At 58.3% G+C, this 23813-nt stretch overlaps 2 protein-coding genes across 2 annotated transcripts; both read left to right on the top strand.

Annotated features, from left to right (window-relative positions):
- Window positions 1-320: 320 nt before the first annotated feature.
- TMED4 (transmembrane p24 trafficking protein 4) lies at window positions 321-3028 on the top strand. The gene is made up of 5 exons (XM_082298367.1): window positions 321-490; window positions 1003-1103; window positions 2211-2336; window positions 2423-2569; window positions 2661-3028. The coding sequence occupies exons 1-5, from the start codon at window positions 346-348 to the stop codon at window positions 2808-2810; spliced, it is 669 nt and encodes a 222-aa protein (XP_082154493.1). The 5' UTR covers window positions 321-345; the 3' UTR covers window positions 2811-3028.
- Window positions 3029-3268: 240 nt separating this feature from the next.
- Window positions 3269-22936, top strand: DDX56 (DEAD-box helicase 56). The gene is made up of 14 exons (XM_082298364.1): window positions 3269-3370; window positions 4010-4171; window positions 4600-4760; window positions 5734-5904; window positions 6226-6316; window positions 10226-10470; window positions 12130-12243; window positions 13302-13436; window positions 14456-14550; window positions 15051-15124; window positions 16615-16704; window positions 21132-21237; window positions 22143-22231; window positions 22493-22936. Exons 1-14 carry the CDS (start codon window positions 3314-3316, stop codon window positions 22583-22585), a joined length of 1683 nt encoding a protein of 560 aa, XP_082154490.1. The 5' UTR covers window positions 3269-3313; the 3' UTR covers window positions 22586-22936.
- The last annotated feature ends 877 nt before the right edge of the window (window positions 22937-23813 follow it).

The following is a 23813-nucleotide window of genomic DNA, read 5'->3' as shown; positions in this document are numbered from 1 at the left end:
GGGGCGACAGCGCGGCACCACGGGAGGGACACCGCGACCCCCGCGGCAGCGTTGGCGGGGCTCGAACCCTCGACCTAAGCAGCGAGGGAGCGGCGCCCTCCCTGTTGCGCCACCGCGGCGGCGGGCGCGCATGCGCAGCGCGGGAGCGGCGGGAACCCCGCCGGGGCGGCGTGGGGGGCGCTGAGTGGCCGCGGGCGCGCGGCGCATGCGCAGAGCGAGGCGCGAAGCCGCGGGCGCGCGGGCCGGGCGCTGAGGGCGGCACTGCGCGTGCGCGCGGAGCCGGGTGAGGTGCCCGCGCATGCGCAGAGCGCCCCCCGGCGGCCGGGCAGGCGGGCGGGAGGGACCATGGCGGCGCTGGGGGAGGCGCTGAGGGCGGCGGTGGCCGCGGTGCTGCTGCTGGGCTGGGGCGCCCACGGGCTCTACTTCCACATCGGCGAGACCGAGAAGCGCTGCTTCATCGAGGAGATCCCCGACGAGACCATGGTCATCGGTGAGGGCGGCGGCGGCGGCGGCGGCGGCGGCAGGGACCACCGGGGAGTGGCGGGGGGGGGGGGAGGCGGGAGAGACCACTGGGCACTTGTGGGGGAGGTGGGGGGGAAACACACGCACACAATTTAGGGCCGGGGGGAGTTAACGGGAGGAACCACTGGGCTGGGGGGGGGGGGGGGGAGATGAGGAGACCACGGGGACCGGAGGTGGCAACGGGAGAGACCCCCAGGGCCAGGGGTGTGGGCGAGACCACCGGGAGTGATGGAAACGACCACTGCGGACCGGGGCGGGGGGGAGGCGGAAATTAACGGGAGGGACCATTAGGGACCGGAGGGGGGTGCCGAGACTACCGGGGACCGGGAGGAACCATTGCGGAATTGGGGGGGGGAAGGAAGAGACCACCGGGATACCGGGATACCGGGCCGGGGGTACCGGGCTGAGGGTACCGGGCCGGGGGTACCGGGCTGAGGGTCCGGGTCCGGGCCGATCCCGTGCTCCCGTCACGGCTGCCAGGGAATTACCGGACGCAGCTGTGGGACAAACAGTCCGAGTCCTTCCTGCCCTCCACGCCGGGGCTGGGCATGCACGTGGAGGTCAAAGACCCCGACGGAAAGGTGGGGAGGGGGCTGGGCTGGGGGTTGGGGCATCCCCTGGGCATGGGGAGGGGGCTCCGGGCATCCCCTGGGCATGGGGAGGGGGCTCTGACGGGGGTTTCCCCTGGGTGCTACTGCAGCTGGGATGGGGGTCCCTGAGGGTCCCTTGGGTGCTGCTCCATCCTGGCAGGGCTCCCTGAGGGTCCCTTGGGTGCTGCTCCATCCTGGCAGGGCTCCCTGAGGGTCCCTTGGGTGCTGCTCCATCCTGGCAGGGGTCGCTGAGGGTCCCTTGGGTGCTGCTCCATCCTGGCAGGGCTCCCTGAGGGTCCCTTGGGTGCTGCTCCATCCTGGCAGGGGTCCCTGAGGGGTCCCTTGGGTGCTGCTCCATCCTGGCCAGGGGTCCCTGGCCCAGCCCAGCCACGTCCCGGTGCCCGGGAGCTGCCAGTGGCCATCTCCCAGTGCTTGGGGCAGTGCCAGTGGCCATGTCCCGGTGCCCGGGGTGGTGCCAGTGGCCATTTCCCCATGCTTGGGGCAGTGCCACTGTCCATACCCCAGTGCCCAGGGCAGTGCCACTGTCCACACCCCAGTGCCCAGGGCAATGCCACTGTCCATACCCCAGTGCCCAGGGCAGTGCCACTGTCCACACCCCAGTGCCCAGGGCAGTGCCACTGTCCACACCCCAGTGCCCAGGGCAGTGCCACTGTCCATACCCCAGTGCCCAGCGCAATGCCACTGTCCATACCCCAGTCCCAGGGCAGTGCCACTGTCCATACCTCGGTCCCAGGGCAATGCCACTGTCCATACCCCGGTGCCAGGGCAATGCCACTGTCCATACCCCAGTGCCCAGGGCAGTGCCACTGTCCATACCCCAGTCCCAGGGCAGTGCCACTGTCCATACCCCAGTCCCAGGGCAATGCCACTGTCCATACCCCGGTGCTTGGGGCAGTGCCACTGTCCATACCCCAGTCCCCAGGGCAATGCCACTGTCCATACCCCAGTCCCAGGGCAATGCCACTGTCCATACCCCAGTGCCCAGGGCAGTGCCACTGTCCATACCTCGGTCCCAGGGCAGTGCCACTGTCCGTGCCCCGGTGCCCAGGCAGTGACCGCGTGCCCGCCGTGCCGCAGGTGGTCCTGTCCCGGCAGTACGGCTCCGAGGGCCGCTTCACCTTCACCTCCCACACGCCGGGCGAGCACCAGATCTGCCTGCACTCCAACTCCACCCGCATGGCCCTGTTCGCCGGCGGCAAACTGGTAACGCCACCAGGCCTCCCCTCCGTGCCCCGGGGCCGTGCCAGCGCTGCCCACAACCCTGGTGACGGCCCCGTGCCCCCACGCAGAGGGTACACCTGGACATCCAGGTGGGCGAGCACACCAACAACTACCCCGAGATCGCCGCCAAGGACAAGCTGACCGAGCTGCAGCTGCGTGCCCGGCAGCTGCTGGACCAGGTGGAGCAGATCCAGAAGGAGCAGAACTACCAGAGGGTGAGCGAGAGGGCAGGGAGGTGGTGGTTTGTTTGTTTTGGGGTGAATCCAGGCGGTTTTGGTGCCTGGCTGACTCCGGTTGCCGTGGCAGTACCGGGAGGAGCGGTTCCGCATGACCAGCGAGAGCACGAACCAGCGCGTGCTGTGGTGGTCCATAGCCCAGACCATCATCCTCATCCTCACCGGCATCTGGCAGATGAGGCACCTCAAGAGCTTCTTCGAGGCCAAGAAGTTGGTGTAGCCCAAACCCACCCCCAAAACCACCCCCAAACCCACCCTCACCCCCCGCCAAAGGGGGGTGCCCACCCACCTCTGGGTCTGGGTTTGGGGAGGGACCCTTGCTGTCTGCTGGGACCCCCCGGGGGGAGGGTGGGTGGGTTTGGGGGGAGCAAAGGGGGCCTCCCCCCTCCCGATGTGGTTATTTTGGGGGGTGGGAATAAAGGGTTTTTTTTTTGGTTCCACCAAGAGTTGTCGGTGTGTTTTTGGGGTGGGGATGGGGTTCCTCGTGTTCCAGGCGTTCAGGTGCCTGTCTAAAGGGCGTTTTCTCGCTGCCGGGGGGGTGGGGAGGGGGTGAATCCTCGCTAAAAATGATCCCTGGGGGGTGGGAGGGGGATTTTGGGGGGTCACGGGGTGGGGGTGTGTATGCTGTCAGTCCTCCACCGCCAGGGGGCGCTGTGAGCTCCCAGCCGCCCTGGCGGCGCTCTGGGCGCGCGACCGGAAGTGTCTGTGGGCGGCAGGGCCGAGATGGCGGCGGAGGCGGAGGGCTTCGAGCACATGGGGCTGGACGGGCGGCTGCTGCGGGTGCGGGGGGCAACGAGGGGCGTGAGGGGGGCAACGGGGGGCTGCGGGCACCGGGAGAGGGGCTCAGCCCCCGGGGGAGGGCTCTGAGGGGCCGGGGAGGAGCGGGGTGTGTGTGTAGGGGGGGGGGGAGGGGGGTAGCGGTCGATGACGTCCCGTGAGGGGGTGTGGGAGGCTGGGGTCGCTCCTTGGGGAGGGGATCGGGGTCTTTTTGGGGGTGGGGAGGAGGGGGTTGGGACAGCGGGGGGCGCTGGGGTGGGTGGGGGGAGGATTGTGGGGTCACTTGGGGGGTGGGACATTGCGGGCCCTCAGTGAGGAGGGGACCGGGACGTGGGGACGCTCTGAGGGGGAGACCGGGAGGGGACAGTGGGGACCCCCAGAGTGGGGAGGGGGTGTCCGGGAGGGACTCTGGGACCCCCAGAGTGGGGAGGGGGGATCGGGAGGTGGCACTGGGTGTCCCCACCATGGGCAGGGGGTGTCCGGGAGGTGGCACTGGGTGTCCCTCCATGGGCAGGGGGTGTCCGGGAGGTGGCACTGGGTGTCCCCACCATGGGCAGGGGGTGTCCGGGAGGTGGCACTGGGTGTCCCCGCCATGGGCAGGGGGTGTCCCCGTGGTGCCACCGAGTCCCCCCGTGCCCGCAGGCGGTGGCGGAGCTGGGCTGGGCAGTGCCCACGGCCATCCAGGCGCAGGCCATCCCGCTGGCCCTGGAGGGCCGGGACGTGCTGGCCCGGGCTAGGACGGGCTCCGGGAAAACGGGAGCGTACGGGCTGCCCCTGCTGCAGAAACTGCTGGGCATCAAGGAGGTGAGGGGCACTGGGGGGCACTGGGGGGCACAGGGGGGTCTGGGGGGCACTGGGGTACTGGGGTCTGGATGGCACTGGGGGGCACTGGGAGGTACTGGGGGACACTGAGGGGTCCAGTGGGCACTGCTGGGGGTGTTTGGGAGTGGGGCAGGCTGGGGGGCACTGGGAGGTACTGGGGGGTACTGGGGGACACTGGGGGGTACTGGGGGGCACTGGGGGGTCCAGTGGGCACTGCTGGGGGTGTTTGGGAATGGGGCAGGCTGGGGGGCACTGGGATGGGAGGGGAGTGGGGGTCTGGGGGGCACTGGGGGGCGATTGGGGTGGGGGGGGATTGGGGTGACCCCGGGGTGACACCGGTGCCCCTGGTGTGCCCCCGGTGTGACCCCAATGACCCCGGTGTGACCCCGGTGCCCCCGGTGTGCCCGCAGGCGTCCCCGGCGGTGCCGCAGGCCGTGCGGGCGCTGGTGCTGGTGCCCTCGGCGGAGCTGGCGCGGCAGGTCGGGCACACCCTGCGCCGCCTCTCGGCCTTCTGTGCCCGCCAGCTGCGCGTGGCCGAGCTCTGCGGCCACTCGGACCTGGCTGAGCAGCGGTCAGTGACCCCTGAGAGCCCCCGGTGTCCCTGAGCCTCCTCCCTGTGCCCGCGGGCCACTGCTGCCGGACATCGTGCTGGGCACTCCTGGCACACGTGGCCGGGCACAGCCTGAGCCCTGAGACCCCTCGGTGTCCCTGACCCCTCCCTGGGTGTCCCCTGGGTGTCCCCTGGGTGTCCCCTGCGTGTCCCCTGCGTGTCCCTGACCCCTCCTTGGTGTCCCCTGGGTGTCCCCAAGCCCCCCTGACCCCCCTGTGCCCGCAGGCCGGTGCAGCTGGGCATCGTGGTGGGCACTCCTGGCCATGTCCTGGCACACGTGGCCGGGCACAGCCTGAGCCCTGAGACCCCTCGGTGTCCCTGACCCATTCCTGGGTGTCCCTGACCCCTCCTTGGTGTCCCCTGGGTGTCCCCAAGCCCCCCTGACCCCCCTGTGCCCGCAGGCTGCTGCTGCTGGACAGTGTGGTGGGCACTCCTGGCACAGGTTGCTGGGCACAGCCTGAACCCTGAGACCCCTCGGTGTCCCTGGCCCCTCCCTGGGTGTCCCCTGGGTGTCCCTGACCCCTCCCCGGGTGTCCCCTGGGTGTCCCTGACCCCTCCTTGGTGTCCCCTGGGTGTCCCCAAACCCCCCTGACCCCCCTGTGCCCGCAGGCCGGTGTTGCCGGACATCGTGCTGGGCACTCCTGGCACACGTGGCCGGGCACAGCCTGAGCCCTGAGACCCCTGGGTGTCCCTGACCCCTCCCTGGGTGTCGCCTGGGTGTCCCTTCGATGTCCCCAAGCCCCCCTGACCCCTCTGTGCCCGCAGGCTGCTGCTGCTGGACAGTGTGGTGGGCACTCCTGGCACAGGTTGCTGGGCACAGCCTGAACCCTGAGACCCCTCGGTGTCCCTGGCCCCTCCCTGGGTGTCCCCTGGGTGTCCCCTGGGTGTCCCCTGGGTGTCCCTTCGATGTCCCCAAGCCCCCCTGTGCCCGCAGGCCGCTGCTGATGGAGCAGCCGGACATCGTGGTGGGCACTCCGGGCCGTGTCCTGGCACACGTGGCCGGGCACAGCCTGGCACTGCGGCCGTGGCTGGAGCTGCTGGTGCTGGACGAGGCCGATCTGCTGCTGTCCTTCGGCTTCGGGGACGACATCAAAGCCCTGCTCTGGTGGGCACAGAGGGCACGGGGGGGGACAGGGGGGGTTCTTGGGGTGCCCTGAGGGGGTTTGGGGTTACCCCTGAGAGATTTTGGGGTGTCCTGAGGGGTTTTTGGGGTGCCCTGATGGTTTTGAGGTTCCCTGATGGGTTTTTTGGGGGTTCCCTGATGTTTTTTGGGGTGCCCTGATGGTTTTTGGGGCCACCCCTGAGGGGTTTTGGGGTGCCCTGATCGTTTTTGGGGTGCCCTGATGGTTTTTGGGGTACCCTGATGGTTTTTTGGGGGTGCCCTGATGGTTTTTGGGGTGCCCCTGACCCCCCTGGTGCCCCCCAGCCACCTGCCCAAGATCTACCAGGCGCTGCTGGTGTCGGCCACGCTGAACCCCGAGCTGGAGGCGCTGCAGGAGCTGGTGCTGCACAACCCCGTGAGCTTTTGGGGCATTTTGGGGCATTTTGGGGCATTTTGGGGGATTTGGGGGTGCCAGGGGGGGTTTGGGGCTTGCAGAGCGGGCGCAGAGATGGAAAACACCGGGATTTGGGGCACATTTGGGGCTGTGAAATCACCGGGATTTGGGGCACATTTGGGGCACATTTGGGGCTGTGAAATCACCGGGATTTGGGGCACATTTGGGGCTGTGAAATCACCAGGATTTGGGGCACATTTAGGGCACATTTGGGGCTGTGAAATCACCGGGATTTGGGGCACATTTAGGGCACATTTGGGGCTGTGAAATCACCGGGATTTGGGGCACATTTAGGGCACATTTGGGGCTGTGAAATCACCAGGATTTGGGGCACATTTGGGGCACATTTGGGGCTGTGAAATCACCGGGATTTGGGGCACATTTGGGGCACATTTGGGGCTGGGAAATCACCAGGATTTGGGGCACATTTGGGGCTGTGAAATCACCGGGATTTGGGGCACATTTGGGGCACATTTGGGGCTGGGAAATCACCGGGATTTGGGGCACATTTGGGGCACATTTGGGGCTGTGAAATCACCGGGATTTGGGGCACATTTGGGGCACATTTGGGGCTGTGAAATCACCAGGATTTGGGGCACATTTGGGGCACATTTGGGGCTGGGAATTTCAGCGCTGCTGCACCACCAGAATTCAGCCCCACCCCATTCCCCATCCACCGCTTCCCAAACCCCAAATCCCCAATCCCAAATCCCCAAACCCCAATCTCCCATCCCAGGTGCCGGTGCTGCCCCCGGAGCCGCGGCTGGGAAATCACCGGGATTTGGGGCACATTTGGGGCTGGGAAATCACCGGGATTTGGGGCACATTTGGGGCACATTTGGGGCTGTGAAATCACCAGGGTTTGGGGCACATTTGGGGCTGTGAAATCACCGGGATTTGGGGCACATTTGGGGCTGTGAAATCACCAGGATTTGGGGCAAATTTGGGGCACATTTGGGGCTGTGAAATCACCAGGATTTGGGGCACATTTGGGGCTGTGAAATCACCAGCATTTGGGGCACATTTGGGGCTGTGAAATCACCGGGATTTGGGGCAAATTTGGGGCACATTTGGGGCTGTGAAATCACCGGGATTTGGGGCACATTTGGGGCTGTGAAATCACCGGGATTTGGGGCACATTTAGGGCACATTTGGGGCTGGGAAATCACCGGGATTTGGGGCACATTTAGGGCACATTTGGGGCTGGGAAATCACCAGGATTTGGGGCACATTTGGGGCACATTTGGGGCTGTGAAATCACCGGGATTTGGGGCACATTTGGGGCACATTTGGGGCTGGGAAATCACCAGGATTTGGGGCACATTTGGGGCTGTGAAATCACCGGGATTTGGGGCACATTTGGGGCACATTTGGGGCTGGGAAATCACCGGGATTTGGGGCACATTTGGGGCACATTTGGGGCTGTGAAATCACCGGGATTTGGGGCACATTTGGGGCACATTTGGGGCTGTGAAATCACCAGGATTTGGGGCACATTTGGGGCACATTTGGGGCTGGGAATTTCAGCGCTGCTGCACCACCAGAATTCAGCCCCACCCCATTCCCCATCCACCGCTTCCCAAACCCCAAATCCCCAAACCCCAAACCCCAATCTCCCATCCCAGGTGCCGGTGCTGCCCCCGGAGCCGCGGCTGGGAAATCACCGGGATTTGGGGCACATTTGGGGCTGTGAAATCACCGGGATTTGGGGCACATTTGGGGCTGGGAATTTCAGCGCTGCTGCACCACCAGAATTCAGCCCCACCCCATTCCCCATCCACCGCTTCCCAAACCCCAAATCCCCAAACCCAAACCCCAAATCCCAAATCCCCAAACCCCAATCTCCCATCCCAGGTGCCGGTGCTGCCCCCGGAGCCGCGGCTGGGAAATCACCGGGATTTGGGGCACATTTGGGGCACATTTGGGGCTGTGAAATCACCAGGATTTGGGGCACATTTGGGGCTGTGAAATCGCCAGGATTTGGGGCACATTTAGGGCACATTTGGGGTTGGGAAATCACCAGGATTTGGGGCACATTTGGGGCACATTTGGGGCTGTGAAATCACCGGGATTTGGGGCACATTTGGGGCTGTGAAATCACCGGGATTTGGGGCACATTTGGGGCTGTGAAATCACCAGGATTTGGGGCACATTTGGGGCTGTGAAATCACCGGGATTTGGGGCACATTTGGGGTTGGGAAATCACCGGGATTTGGGGCACATTTGGGGCTGGGAAATCACCAGGATTTGGGGCACATTTGGGGCTGTGAAATCACCAGGATTTGGGGCACACTTGGGGCACATTTGGGGCTGTGAAATCACCAGGATTTGGGGCACATTTGGGGCTGTGAAATCACCGGGATTTGGGGCACATTTGGGGCACATTTGGGGCTGTGAAATCACCGGGATTTGGGGCACATTTGGGGCTGTGAAATCACCAGGATTTGGGGCACATTTGGGGCTGTGAAATCACCGGGATTTGGGGCACATTTGGGGCTGGGAAATCACCAGGATTTGGGGCACATTTGGGGCTGTGAAATCACCAGGATTTGGGGCACATTTGGGGCTGTGAAATCACCAGGATTTGGGGCACATTTAGGGCACATTTGGGGCTGTGAACTCACCAGGATTTGGGGCACATTTGGGGCACATTTGGGGCTGTGAAATCACCGGGATTTGGGGCACATTTGGGGCACATTTGGGGCTGTGAAATCACCGGGATTTGGGGCACATTTGGGGTTGGGAAATCACCAGGATTTGGGGCACATTTGGGGCTGTGAAATCACCAGGATTTGGGGCACACTTGGGGCACATTTGGGGCTGTGAAATCACCAGGATTTGGGGCACATTTGGGGCTGTGAAATCACCGGGATTTGGGGCACATTTGGGGCACATTTGGGGCTGTGAAATCACCGGGATTTGGGGCACATTTGGGGCTGTGAAATCACCGGGATTTGGGGCACATTTGGGGCTGTGAAATCACCGGGATTTGGGGCACATTTGGGGCTGGGAAATCACCAGGATTTGGGGCACATTTGGGGCTGTGAAATCACCGGGATTTGGGGCACATTTGGGGCACATTTGGGGCTGTGAAATCACCGGGATTTGGGGCACATTTGGGGCTGTGAAATCACCAGGATTTGGGGCACATTTAGGGCACATTTGGGGCTGTGAACTCACCAGGATTTGGGGCACATTTGGGGCACATTTGGGGCTGTGAAATCACCGGGATTTGGGGCACATTTGGGGCACATTTGGGGCTGTGAAATCACCGGGATTTGGGGCACATTTGGGGCACATTTGGGGCTGTGAAATCACCGGGATTTGGGGCACATTTGGGGCACATTTGGGGCTGGGAATTTCAGCGCTGCTACAACACCAGAATTCAGCCCCACCCCATTCCCCATCCACCGCTTCCCAAATCCCAAATCCCCAAACCCCAAATCCCCAATCCTAAACCCCAAATCCCCAATCCCAAATCCCCAAACCCCAATCCCCCATCCCAGGTGCCGGTGCTGCCCCCGGAGCCGCGGCTGGGAAATCACCGGGATTTGGGGCACATTTGGGGCACATTTGGGGCTGTGAAATCACCAGGATTTGGGGCACATTTGGGGCACATTTGGGACACATTTGGGGCTGTGAAATCACCGGGATTTGGGGCACACTTGGGGCACATTTGGGGCTGTGAAATCACCGGGATTTGGGGCACATTTGGGGCTGTGAAATCACCGGGATTTGGGGCACATTTGGGGCTGGGAATTTCAGCGCTGCTGCACCACCAGAATTCAGCCCCACCCCATTCCCCATCCACCGCTTCCCAAACCCCAAATCCCCAATCCCAAACCCCAAATCCCCGTTCCCCGTTCCCAGGTGCCGGTGCTGCCCCCGGAGCCGCGCCTGCCGGGCCGCCAGCAGCTGCAGCAGTTCTGCCTGAGCTGCGGCACCGAGGAGGACAAATTCCTGCTGCTGGCGGCGCTGCTGAAGCTGCGGCTGCTGCGGGGCCGGGCGCTGCTCTTCGCTGCCAGCCTGGGCCGTGCCCTGCGCCTCAAACTCTTCCTGGAGCAGTTCGGCATCGCCGCCTGCGCCCTCAACCCGCAGCTGCCAGCCAGGTCACGGTGAGAGCTGAAGGGAAATTATGGGGTGGGAGTGATGGGAAATCCTATTTGTGTCCTAAACCCGCAGCTGCCAGCCAGGTCACGGTGAGAGCTGAAGGGAAATTATGGGGTGGGAGTGATGGGAAATCCTATTTGTGTCCTAAACCCGCAGCTGCCAGCCAGGTCACGGTGAGAGGTGAAGGGTTAATGGGGTGGGAGTGATGGGATCAATGGGAAATCCTATTTGTGTCCTAAATCTGCCACTGCCTGCAAGGTAATGGTGAGTGCTAAAGGGTTAATGGGGTGGGATCGATGGGATCAATAGGATCAATGGGAAATCCTGTTTGTGTCCTAAACCCATAGCTGCCTGTGAGGTCATGGTGAGTGTTAAAGGGTTAATGGGGTGGGATCAATGGGATCCATAGGATCAATGGGATCAATGGGAAATCCTGTTTGTGTCCTAAATGTGCCACTGCCTGCAAGGTGATGGTGAGTGCTCAGGGGTTAATGGGGTGGGATCAATGGGATCCATAGGATCAATGGGAAATCCTATTGGTGTCCTAAACCCATAGCTGCCTGTGAGGTCATGGTGGGTGCTAAAGGGTTAATGGGGTGGGAGTGATGGGATCCATAGGATCAATGGGATCAATGGGAAATCCTGTTTGTGTCCTAAACCCATAGCTGGCTGTGAGGTCATGGTGAGTGCTAAAGGGTTAATGGGGTGGGATCAATGGGATCCATAGGATCAATGGGATCAATGGGAAATCCTGTTTGTGCCCCAAACCCACAGCTGCCTGTGAGGTCACGGTGAGAGGTGAAGGGTTAATGGGGTGGGAGTGATGGGATCAATGGGAAATCCTGTTTGTGTCCTAAACCCACAGCTGCCTGTGAGGTCATGGTGGGTGCTAAAGGGTTAATGGGGTGGGAGTGATGGGATCAGTGGGAAATCCTATTTGTGTCCTAAATCTGCCACTGCCTGCAAGGTAATGGTGAGTGCTGAGGGGTTAATGGGGTGGGATCAATGGGATCCATAGGATCAATTGGAAATCCTGTTTGTGTCCTAAATCCGCAGCTGCTTGTGAGGTCATGGTGAGTGCTAAAGGGTTAATGGGGTGGGATCAATGGGATCCATAGGATCAATGGGATCAATGGGAAATCCTATTTGTGTCCTAAATGTGCCACTGCCTGCAAGGTAATGGTGAGTGCTGAGGGGTTAATGGGGTGGGATCGATGGGATCAATGGGATCAATGGGAAATCCTATTTGCACCCTCAGCCCGCAGCTGTCCCCCTGGGTCCCTGCTGATGTCCCTGTCCCAGGTCCCTGGTGACACTGGGGGGGTCCCTGGTGACACTGGCCTGTCCCTGGTGACACTGGGGGTGTCCCTGGTGACACTGGGGTGTCCCTGTCCCAGGTCCCTGGTGACACTGGCCTGTCCCTGGTGACGCTGGCCTGTCCCTGTCCCAGGTCCCTGGTGACACTGGCCTGTCCCTGGTGACGCTGGCCTGTCCCTGTCCCAGGTCCCTGGTGACACTGGGGGTGTCCCTGGTGACACTGGCCTGTCCCTGTCCCAGGTCCCTGGTGACACTGGGGGTGTCCCTGGTGACACTGGCCTGTCCCTGTCCCAGGTGCCTGGTGACACTGGTCTGTCCCTGGTGACACTGGCCTGTCCCTGTCCCAGGTGCCACGTCATCGCCCAGTTCAACCGTGGCCTCTACGACGTCATCGTGGCCACCGACGAGGAGGGGCCGGCGGAGCCCCCCCGGCAGCGCCCGCGCAAGGGGGGCACAGCGAGGTGAGCCCGGGGAGAGCCAGGGGGCCCTGGGGCGTCCCCTGTCCCTGAGTGTCCCTGAGTGTCCCCTGAGTGTGTCCTGAGTGTGTCCTGAGTGTCACCTGGGTGTCCCTGAGTGTCCCTGAGTGTGTCCTGAGTGTCCCCTGAGTGTCACCTGGGTGTCCCTGAGTGTCACCTGGGTGTCCCTGAGTGTCCCCTGAGTGTGTCCTGAGTGTGTCCTGAGTGTCACCTGGGTGTCCCTGAGTGTCCCCTGAGTGTCCCTGAGTGTCCCTGAGTGTCCTTGGGTGTGTCCTGAGTGTCACCTGAGTGTGTCCTGAGTGTGTCCTGAGTGTCACCTGGGTGTCCCTGAGTGTCCCCTGAGTGTGTCCTGAGTGTGTCCTGAGTGTCACCTGGGTGTCCCTGAGTGTCCCCCTGAGTGTCCCCCTGAGTGTCCCCTGAGTGTCCCCTGAGTGTCCCCCTGTCCCTGAGTGTCCCCTGAGTGTCCCCTGAGTGTCCCCTGAGTGTCGCCCTGTCCCTGAGTGTCCCCGAGTGTCCCCTGAGTGTCCCCTGAGTGTCCCCTGTCCCTGAGTGTCCCTGGGTGTCCCTGAGTGTCCCCTGAGTGTGTCCTGAGTGTGTCCTGAGTGTCACCTGGGTGTCCCTGAGTGTCCCTGAGTGTCCCTGAGTGTCCCTGGGTGTGTCCTGAGTGTCACCTGAGTGTGTCCTGAGTGTGTCCTGAGTGTCACCTGGGTGTCCCTGAGTGTCCCCCTGAGTGTCCCCCTGAGTGTCCCCTGAGTGTCCCCCTGTCCCCGAGTGTCCCCGAGTGTCCCCTGAGTGTCCCCGTGTCCCCTGAGTGTCCCCGAGTGTCCCCTGAGTGTCCCCTGAGTGTCCCCCTGTCCCTGAGTGTCCCTGTGTGTCCCTGAGTGTCCCCTGAGTGTCCCCGAGTGTCCCCTGAGTGTCCCCTGAGTGTCCCCTGAGTGTCCCCCTGTCCCTGAGTGTCCCCTGAGTGTCCCTGAGTGTCCCCTGAGTGTCCCCGTGTCTCCTGAGTGTCCCTTGAGTGTCCCTGAGTGTCCCCGTGTCCCCAGGAAGGGACAGCCACCGCCGTGTCCCCAGGACCCCGAATTCGGGGTCTCCCGGGGCATCGATTTCCAGAACGTCGCCGCCGTCGTCAACTTCGACGTCCCCGGCTCGGTGGAGTCCTACATCCACCGCGTGGGCAGGTTCGGCTCGCCGGGGTCACCGGGGGGTCAGCAGGGTCACCAGGGGTCACCGGGGGGTCAGCAGGGTCACCGGGGGGTCAGCAGGGTCACCAGGGGGTCACCAGGGTCACCGGGGGGTCAGCAGGGTCACCAGGGGGTCACCAGGGGGTCAGCAGGGTGAGCAGGGTCACCAGGGGTCAGCAGGGTCACCGGGGGGTCAGCAGGGTGAGCAGGGTCACCAGGGGTCACCAGGGGGTCACCGGGGTCACCGGGGTGTCAGCAGGGGGTCACCAGGGGGTCACCAGGGGTCACCAGTGTCAGCAGGGGGTCAGCAGGGGGTCAGTGCTGTCCCCACTGTCCCCAGGACGCCATGCACTCGGTGTCCCCAATGATGTCCCCAATGTCCCCAGTGATGTCCCCAATGTCCCCAATGATGTCCCCCATGTCCCCAGTGCTGTCCCCAAGGTCAGCAGGGGGTCACCAGGGGTCAGCAGCGTCACCAGGGGGTCACCAGGGTCACCCGGGGGTCACCAGTGTCACCAGAGGGGGCTGGGGCTGCTCAGGGGGTCTGGGTGTCCCCAGGGGGGTTTGGGGGTGTCCCCAGAGGGTTTGGGGGTGTCCCCAGAGGGGTCTGGAGTGTCCCCAGGGGTGTTTGGGGTGTCCCCAGGGGTGTCTGGAGTGTCCCCAGGGGTGTCTGGGGTGTCCCCAGGGGTGTTTGGGGTGTCCCCAGGGGTGTCTGGGGTGTCCCCAGAGGGTTTGGGGGTGTCCCCAGAGGGGTCTGGAGTGTCCCCAGGGGTGTTTGGGGTGTCCCCAGGGGTGTCTGGGGTGTCCCCAGGGGTGTTTGGGGTGTCCCCAGGGGTGTCTGGGGTGTCCCCAGAGGGTTTGGGGGTGTCCCCAGAGGGGTCTGGAGTGTCCCCAGGGGTGTCTGGGGTGTCCCCAGGGGGGTCCCAGTGTGTCCCCTGTCCCCAGAGGGGTTTTGGGTGTCCCCAGGGGTGTCTGGGGTGTCCCCAGGGGGGTCCCAGCATGTCCCCTGTCCCCAGGACGGCGCGTGGGGACAACCCTGGCACGGCGCTGACGCTGGCACTGCCCGAGGAGCTCGAGCGGCTGCGGCGCATCGAGGACGCGCTGGCCGGAGGTCGGGGGGCACTGGGGGGGTTTGGGGGGTCCTGGGGGGGTTTTGGGGGGTCCTGGGGGGGTTTGGAGGCTCTTGGGAGGTGTTGGGGGACACTTGGAGACACTGCAGGGGCTGGGGGTGACCCCAATGTCCCTTCAGCCCTACAAGTTCTGCATGGAGTAGATGGGTCTGGGGGGGGGTTCTAGGGGATTTTGGGGGTCCTGGGGGTGTTTGGGGGGGATTTTGGGGGTCCTGGGGGTGTTCAGGGGGGATTTTGGGGGCTCCTGTGGGGTTTTTAAAGGGTCTGGGGACACTGGGGGACACTGGGGTGATCCCACAGGCCTGGAAGTTTCACATGGAGGAGATGGGTCCGGGTTGGTTTGGGGGGGGGGATTTTGGGGAGTTCTGAGAGGTTTTGGAGGTCCTGGGGGGGTTTGAGGGGTGCTGGGGGTGTTTGGGAACACCGAGGGGACACTGAGGGGACACTGAGGGGACACTGAGGTGGCCCCGTGGCCCCGCAGAGAACGGACAGTCCATGCTGCAGCCCTACGAGTTCCGCATGGAGGAGATCGAGACGCTGCGGTACCGCTGCCGGGTAGGGGACACGGGGGGACAGCAGGGGACAGGGAGGGGACAGCGGGGGACAGGGAGGGACACGGGGGGACAGGGAGGGACAGTGGGGGACAGGGAGGGGACACGAGGGGACACTGAGGGGACAGGGAAGGGACAGGGAGGGGAAATGGAGGGGACAGAGAGGGGACAGCAGGGGGACACTGAGGGGACATTGAGGGGACATTGAGGGGACAGCAAGAGGACACAGCGGGGACACTGAGGGGACACCAGGGGACACTGGGGGCACACTGGGGACACCGAGGGGATGCCAAAGGGACACCGAAGGGACACTGGATGGGGCTGGTGCCACCCAGTGTCCCCTCCTGAGGATGTGATGGGGGTGTCCCCGTGCTGTCCCCTGTGACCCCGTCTGTGCCCCAGGACACCGTGGGGGTGTCCCTGCCGGTGTCCCCAGTGTCCCCAATGCTGTCCCCAGTGTCCCCAGGACGCCATGCGCTCGGTGTCCCCAATATCCCCAATGTCCCCAATGATGTCCCCAATGATGTCCCCAATGTCCCCAACGCTGTCCCCAGGACGCCATGCGCTCGGTGACCCCAATGCTGTCCCCAGTGTCCCCAATGATGTCCCTGATGTCCCCAATGTCCCCAATGTCCCAAGGACGCCATGCACTCGGTGTCCCCGATGTCCCCAATGATGTCCCCGATGTCCCCAATGTCCCCAATGTCCCCAATGTCCCCAGGACGCCATGCGCTCGGTGACCCCAATGCTGTCCCCAATGTCCCCAATGTCCCCAATGTCCCCAGGACGCCATGCGCTCGGTGTCCCCGATGTCCCTGATGTCCCCAATGTCCCCAGTGCTGTCCCTGATGTCCCCAATGTCCCCAGTGTCCCCAGTGATGTCCCTGATGTCCCCAATGTCCCCAGTGATGTCCCTGATGTCCCCAATGTCCCCAATATCCCCAATGTCTCCAGGACGCCATGCGCTCGGTGTCCCCGATGTCCCTGATGTCCCCAGTGTCCCCAGTGCTGTCCCTGATGTCCCTGATGTCCCCAATGTCCCCAGGACGCCATGCGCTCGGTGTCCCCAGTGCTGTCCCTGATGTCCCCAATGATGTCCCCAACGCTGTCCCCAATGTCCCCAGGACGCCATGCGCTCGGTGTCCCCGATGTCCCCAATGCTGTCCCCAATGTCCCCAACAATGTCCCCAATGTCCCCAATGTCCCCAATGTCCCCAGGATGCCATGTGCTCGGTGTCCCCGATGTCCCTGATGTCCCCAATGTCCCCAGTGATGTCCCTGATGTCCCCAACGCTGTCCCCAATGTCCCCAGGACGCCATGCGCTCGGTGTCCCCGATGTCCCTGATGTCCCCAGTGTCCCCAATGTCCCCAATGTCCCCAATGTCCCCAATGTCCCCAGGACGCCATGCGCTCGGTGTCCCCGATGTCCCTGATGTCCCCAGTGTCCCCAATGATGTCCCCAATGTCCCCAACGCTGTCCCCACTGTCCCCAGGACGCCATGCGCTCGGTGACCAAGCAGGCCGTGCGGGAGGCGCGGCTGCGGGAGCTGCGCCAGGAGCTGCTCAACTCCGAGAAGCTCAAGGTGAGCCCGACCCCACCCGCCCCAAACTGGGGCTAAAACCCCCAAAATCGGGATCAAAAACCCCCTAAAGCCCCCGAATTCAGGATAAAAACCCCTAAAGCCCCCAAATTCAGGATAAAACCCCCAAAATCGGGATAGAAAACCCTCTAAATCCCCCAAATTCAGGATAAAAAAACCACGAAGTCCCACAAATTCGGGGTAAAACCCCCAAAATTGGGATCAAAACCCCCTAAATCCCCCAAATTCGGGATAAAAAAGCCCAAAATCCTACAAATTTGGGATAAAACCCCCAAAATCAGGATAAAACCCCCAAAATCGGGACAAAAAAACCCTAAATCCCCCAAATTCAGGATAAAACCCCCAAAATCGGGATAGAAAACCCCCAAAATCGGGATAAAAAAACCCTAAATCCCCCAAATTCAGGATAAAAAACCCACAAAATCCCACAAATTTGGGATAAAACCACTAAAATTGGGATAACCCCAAAATCAGGATAAAAAAAACCCTGAAGCCCCCAAATTTGGGATAGAAACCCCAAAATCAGGATAAAAAACCCCACTATTAGGATAAAACCTCCCCAAATCCCCCAAATTTGGGATTAAAACCCTCAAAATTGGGATAAAATCCCCCAAAATAGGGATAAAACCGTCCCAAATCCCCCAAATTCGGTATAAACCCCCCAAAATTGGGATTAAAACAACCCCAAAATCAGGATAAAACCCCCAAAATCGGGCTAAAACCCCCCAAAATTGGGATAAAAACCCCAAAATGGGGGTAAAACCCCCCAAAATCAGGATTAAAAAACACCCAAAATCAGGATAAAAACCCCAAAATCAGGATAAAACCCCCAAAATCAGGCTAAAAACCCCAAAATCGGGCTAAAATCCCCAAAATCAGGATAAAACCCACCCGGGAATCGATGCCGGCCGTCGGTTCTTGATGACGTCATCCCATTTGTTAATTAACAAGCCCGTCAGTTATTGATTGCTTAATTATGCTGATTAACTCCGGGCTTTTATTTGGCTTTTATTAGGCTTTTATTAGTCCTTTATTAGGCTTTTATTAGGCTTTTATTAGGCTTTTATCAGCCTTTTATTAGTCCTTTATTAGTCTTATTTTGGTCCTTTGTTAATGCATTTAGTAATTCATTTATTGATTTATTATTTATTGTTATTTATTATTTATTTATTATTTTTTATTATTTATTATTTTTGTTATTTATTTATTATTATTTGTTACTTATTTTTTATTATTTATTAGTTATTAGTGCTATTTACAAACATTATTTATAAGTATTATTTCTGTTATTTCGTCTATATTACCCATTATTAATAAATCCTATTTATTAATCCTTTATTAGCCCTTTTTTACCCCTTTTTAAAGCCTTTCCTGCTCCTTTTTAGTGCTTTTCGTCCTTTATTAATCTTAATTGCTTTTTGTTAGCCCTTAATTGCTTTTTATTAGCCCTTTATTAGTCTTTTCCTGATTTTTTTAGGCTTTTATTAGTCCATATTTTTATTTCTCCTTTTCCTGACCCCTCTTTTACTCCTATTTTGGTCCTTTTTTGGCCCTTTTTTTGTCTTTTATTAATCCATATTTTTATTAATTGCCCTTTACTGCTTTCAGCCTTTTCTTGGTCCTTTAATTATTTCTATTTTATTAATTAATCCTTTATTAATCCTTTTTTCAACCCTTTTTTAGTTCTTTTTGTCCAATTTTCCTCCATTTCCTCTTCGTCTCCCGCTCGCTCCGAGGTCCCTTTGAGTGCCGGGAATTTCAAATCCCAAATTCCCAAAAAAACTCCCCAAATTCCCATTTAAAAAACCCAAATTCCCATTAAAACCCAAATTCCCATTTAAAAAACCCAAATTCCCATTAAAAACCCCAAATTCCCATTAAAAAAACCCAAATTCCCATTTAAAAAACCCAAATTCCCATTAAAACCCAAATTCCCATAAAAACCCCAAATTTCCATTAAAAACTCCAAATTCTCATTTAAAAACCCCAAATTCTCATTAAAAACCCCAAATTCCCATAAAAAACTCCAAATTCCCATTTAAAAAACCCAAATTCTCATCAAAACCCCAAATTCCCATTAAAAAAACCCAAATTCTCATCAAAACCCCAAATTCCCATTTAAAAAACCCAAATTCCCATTAAAACCCAAATTCCCATAAAAACCCCAAATTCCCATTAAAAACTCCAAATTCTCATTTAAAAACCCCAAATTCTCATTAAAAACCCCAAATTCCCATAAAAAACTCCAAATTCCCATTTAAAAAACCCAAATTCTCATCAAAACCCCAAATTCCCATTAAAAAAACCCAAATTCCCATTAAAACCCAAATTCCCATTAAAAAAAAACCAAATTCCCATAAAAACCCCAAATTCCCATTAAAAAACCCCAAATTTCCATAAAAACCCCAAATTCCCATTAAAAAAACCCAAATTCCCATTTAAAAAACCCAAATTCCCATTAAAACCCAAATTCCCATAAAAACCCCAAATTCCCATTAAAAACTCCAAATTCCCATTTAAAAACCCCAAATTCTCATTAAAAACCCCAAATTCCCATAAAAAACCCCAAATTCCCATTTAAAAAACCCAAATTCCCATCAAAACCCCAAATTCCCATTTAAAAAGCCCAAATTCTCATTAAAAACCCCAAATTCCCATTAAAAAAACCCAAATTCCCATTAAAAAAAACCAAATTTCCATAAAAACCCCAAATTCCCATTAAAAAACCCAAATTCCCATTAAAACCCAAATTCCCATTAAAAAACCCCAAATTCCCATAAAAACCCCAAATTCTCATTAAAAAACCCCAAATTCTCATATAAAAATCCCAAATTCTCATTAAAAACCCCAAATTCTCATTAAAAACTCCAAATTCCCATTAAAAACCCCAAATTCCCATAAAAACCCCAAATTCTCATTAAAAACTGATTGATTACCGATTAATTACCGATCAATTGATGATTAATTGCTGCTGAATTATCGATTAATGGCTGATTAATTACTGCTTTATCACTGATTGATTACTGGTTAATTACTGCTTAATTACGGCTTAATTACTGATCAATTAGGGTTTACTGCTTAATTCCCCATTAATTCCCCATTAATTCCCCATTAATTCCCGCTTCATTACCACTTAATAACTGCTTAATTCCTGCTTAATTACCAATTAATTACCAATTAATTACCGATTAATTCCCCATTAATTCCCGCTTCATTACCACTTAATAACTGCTTAATTCCTGCTTAATTACCAATTAATTACCGATTAATTCCCCATTAATTCCCCACTAATTCCCGCTTCATTACCACTTAATAACTGCTTCATTTCTGCTTAATTACCAATTAATTACCGATTAATTCCCTGTTAATTCCCACTTCATTACCACTTAATAACTGCTTAATTCCTGCTTAATTACCGGTTAATTCCCCATTAATTCCCCATTAATTCCCCACTAATTCCCACTTCATTACCGCTTAATAACTGCTTAATTCCTGCTTAATTACCCATTAATTCCCCATTAATTCCCCATTAATTCCCCACTAGTTCCCGCTTCATTATCGCTTAATAACTGCTTAATTCCTGATTAATTGCCGATTAATTACCGCTTAATTCCCCATTAATTCCCGCTTCATTACCGCTTAATAACTGCTTAATTCCTGCTTAATTACCGCTTAATTCCCCATTAATTCCCGCTTCATTACCGCTTAATTCCTGATTAATTACCGATTAATTACCGCTTAATTCCCCATTAATTCCCCATTAATTCCAACTTCATTACCGCTTAATAACTGCTTAATTCCTGCTTAATTACCGATTAATTCCCCATTAATTCCCCATTAATTCCCGCTTCATTACCACTTAATAACTACTTAATTCCTGATTAATTACCAATTAATTACCGATTAATTCCCCATTAATTCCCACTTCATTACCACTTAATAACTGCTTAATTCCTGCTTAATTCCTGCTTAATTACCGATTAATTCCCCATTAATTCTCCATTAATTCCCCACTAGTTCCCGTATCATTATCGCTTAATAACTGCTTAATTCCTGCTTAATTCCCCATTAATTCCCCACTAATTCCCGCTTCATTACCACTTAATAACTGCTTAATTCCTGCTTAATTCCTGCTTAATTCCCCATTAATTCCCCATTAATTCCCGCTTCATTACCGCTTAATTCCTGATTAATTACCGCTTAATTCCCCATTAATTCCCACTTCATTACCACTTAATAACTGCTTAATTCCTGCTTAATTTCCCATTAATTCCCCATTAATTCCCCATTAATTTCCGCTTCATTACCGCTTAATAACTGCTTAATTCCCCATTAATTCCCCATTAATTCCCCGTTAATTCCCCATTAATTACCGCTCGGGGGTTAATTGCTGCTCCGACTGTTCCCAGGTTTATTTTGAGGACAATCCCCGGGACCTGCAGGCGCTGAGGCACGACCGGCCCCTGCACCCGGCCAGCGTGCAGCCCCACCTGGCACACGTGCCCGACTACCTGGGTACGGACTGGGCACAAAAGGGGCAAAAACGGGCAAAAACGGTGAAAAAATGGGCAAAAACGGTGAAAAAATGGGGAAAAACGGGCAAAAAATGGGGAAAAACTGGGTGGGAAATGGGGCAGTGGGAGCGGCCCTTGCACCCGGCCAGCGTGCAGCCCCACCTGGCACACGTGCCCGACTACCTGGGTACGGACTGGGCACAAATGGGGCAAAAACGGGCAAAAACGGTGAAAAAATGGGGAAAAACGGTGAAAAAATGGGCAAAAACGGGGAAAAAATGGGCAAAAAATGAGCAAAACAGGGCAAAAACAGGGCAAAAAATGGTGAAAAAATGGGGCAAAATGGGCAAGAACGGGGCAAAAATGGGGCAAAAAATGCGGCAAAAACTGGCAAATAACGGGGAAAAATGGGCAAAAATGGGGCAAAAAATGGTGAAGAAATGGGCAAAAATGGGCAAAACCAGGGGAAAAACGGGCAAAAAACGGGGAAAAAAACAGGAAAAAAAGGGAAAAATGGGGACAAACAGGCAGGAAATGGGGAAAATCCGGGGAAAATGGGGAAATAACAGGAGAAATGGGGAGAAAATGGGGAAAAATGGGGAAATAACGGGAGAAATGGGAGGAAAAAAGGGGGAAATTGGGGGAAAATGTGGGAAAAATGGGGGGAAAGTGGGAAAAATTGGGGGGAAGTGGGGGGAAAATGGGAAAAATGGGGATTTGGAGTGGTTTGGGGGGTGGGGAGACCCCCCCTGATTGCCCCCAGGTCCTGTTTTGGGGAAAAAACAGGACAAAACGGGGTTTTGGGGTGGGAAATGGGGTGAAATGGGGTCCTGGGGTGGTTTTGGGGTGGGAAATGGGGTCCAGGGGTGGTTTTGGGGTGCAATAACCCCATTTTTGCCCCCCCAGTGCCCCCCAGCCTCCGCGGCATCGCCAAACCCGGCCCCAAGAAGAAAAAATGTCCCCGAGGAGCCGGGGCCCGCCGGGGGGGGAACAAGGTGAGGGACCCCAAAATCACCCTGAAACCCCTCAAAATCACCCCCCCAAAACCCCAAAATCGCCCCCCAAAACCTCAAATCCCCCTCAAGTTCTCCTAAAATCCCCCAAATCCCTCCCCCTGCCCCCCCCCCCCAGATTCCTTCCTCTGCGCTCCCCGGGGTCCTGCTGGGCTGGTCCAAGATGAGGGACCCCCCCCCAGGCACCCCCAAATCCCAAAATCCCCTCAAATCCCCCCAAAATCCCTCCTGGTTCTCTTGCAGCCCCGCGGCTCCGGGAATCCCCTGCAGAGCTTCAGGTTCGCCCAGCGAGGGACCAAGAGAGGGACCAAGCGTGGGGCTGGGGGCACCTCCTGAGCCCGGGGCCACCTGGGGCCAGCCCGGGGCCACCCCAAGGACACCCTGGGGACACCATGGCCACTCCCTGAGTCCCCGGGGACACCTCTGGACACCCCTGGGACACCCTGGGGTCACCCCAGGGACACCCTGGGGACACCCTGGGGTGACCATGGCCACCCCCTGAGCCCCTGGGGACACCCCTGGACACCCTGGGGTCACCGTGGCCACCCCCTGACCCAGCCTGGGGACACCACGGTCACCCTGGGGACATCATGGCCACCCCCTGTGCCACCCTGGGGTCACCATGTCCCCCTCCCGAGGGCCGGGGGGGGGTCTCTGCGGTGCCCACCGGGGGTTGGTGACAATAAAGGTGCCCGGGCACCGCTCTGCCGGGCCCTGGTGTCCCGTGGTGGCTGCGTGGCACGGCCGTGCTGGGGACAGTGCCAGGCGGGTGACGGGGACACCTCGGGGCCGGGCTTGTGATCGAGGCGTGGGGTGCGGGCAAAGGTGCCAGGGCGGGACCCCCCCCGTTATCGCCCCCGTTATCGCCCCCCCCGTTATCGCCCCCCGTTATCGCCCCCCTTATCGCCCCCCTTATCTCGCCAAGGCCACCCAGGCCATGAGCGGCGGGCCGGGGACAGCCCGCGGTGGCACCGCTGGCACCGGGGGGCACTCGGAGCCCCTCGGGGACACGGCGGGGACCCGGCGCGGGCTCGGGGGGTGGCACCGGGACCGGGTGGGGGGTGCGGGTGTGGCACTGCCACACCCCGGTGGCGTCAGCGGCGGGTGTGGCCCTGCCCAGCCCCTTATCGGGGTGGCAGCGCCTTATCGGGGTCCAAGGCTGCCCTGGTGGACCTGAACCCGCCGGGCACGGGGACACAGGGCACCGGGGCGGCGGCGGCGGCACGCGAGGGTGGCGGCGGGGTGGCCCTGTCACTGCTGGGATGGCACCGGGGTGGCCCTGTCACTGCTGGGATGGCACCGGGGTGGCCCTGTCACCGCTGGGATGGCACCGGGGTGGCCCTGTCACTGCTGGGATGGCACCAGGGTGGCCCTGTCACCGCTGGGATGGCAGCGGGGTGGCCCTGTCACTGCTGGGATGGCACCAGAATGGCCCTGCCACCACCGGGATGGCAGCGGGGTGGCCCTGTCACTGCTGGGATGGCATCAGGGTGGTCCTGTCACCGCCGGGATGGCAGCGGCACCGCAGGGTCCCTGCCCGCGCCGTGGGGGACACCAGGGCGGG

This window comes from Coloeus monedula (assembly GCF_965178545.1).
Source record: "Coloeus monedula genome assembly, chromosome: 28".
Lineage (NCBI taxonomy): Eukaryota > Metazoa > Chordata > Aves > Passeriformes > Corvidae > Coloeus > Coloeus monedula.
This window is presented reverse-complemented; position numbering and strand designations above follow the sequence as displayed.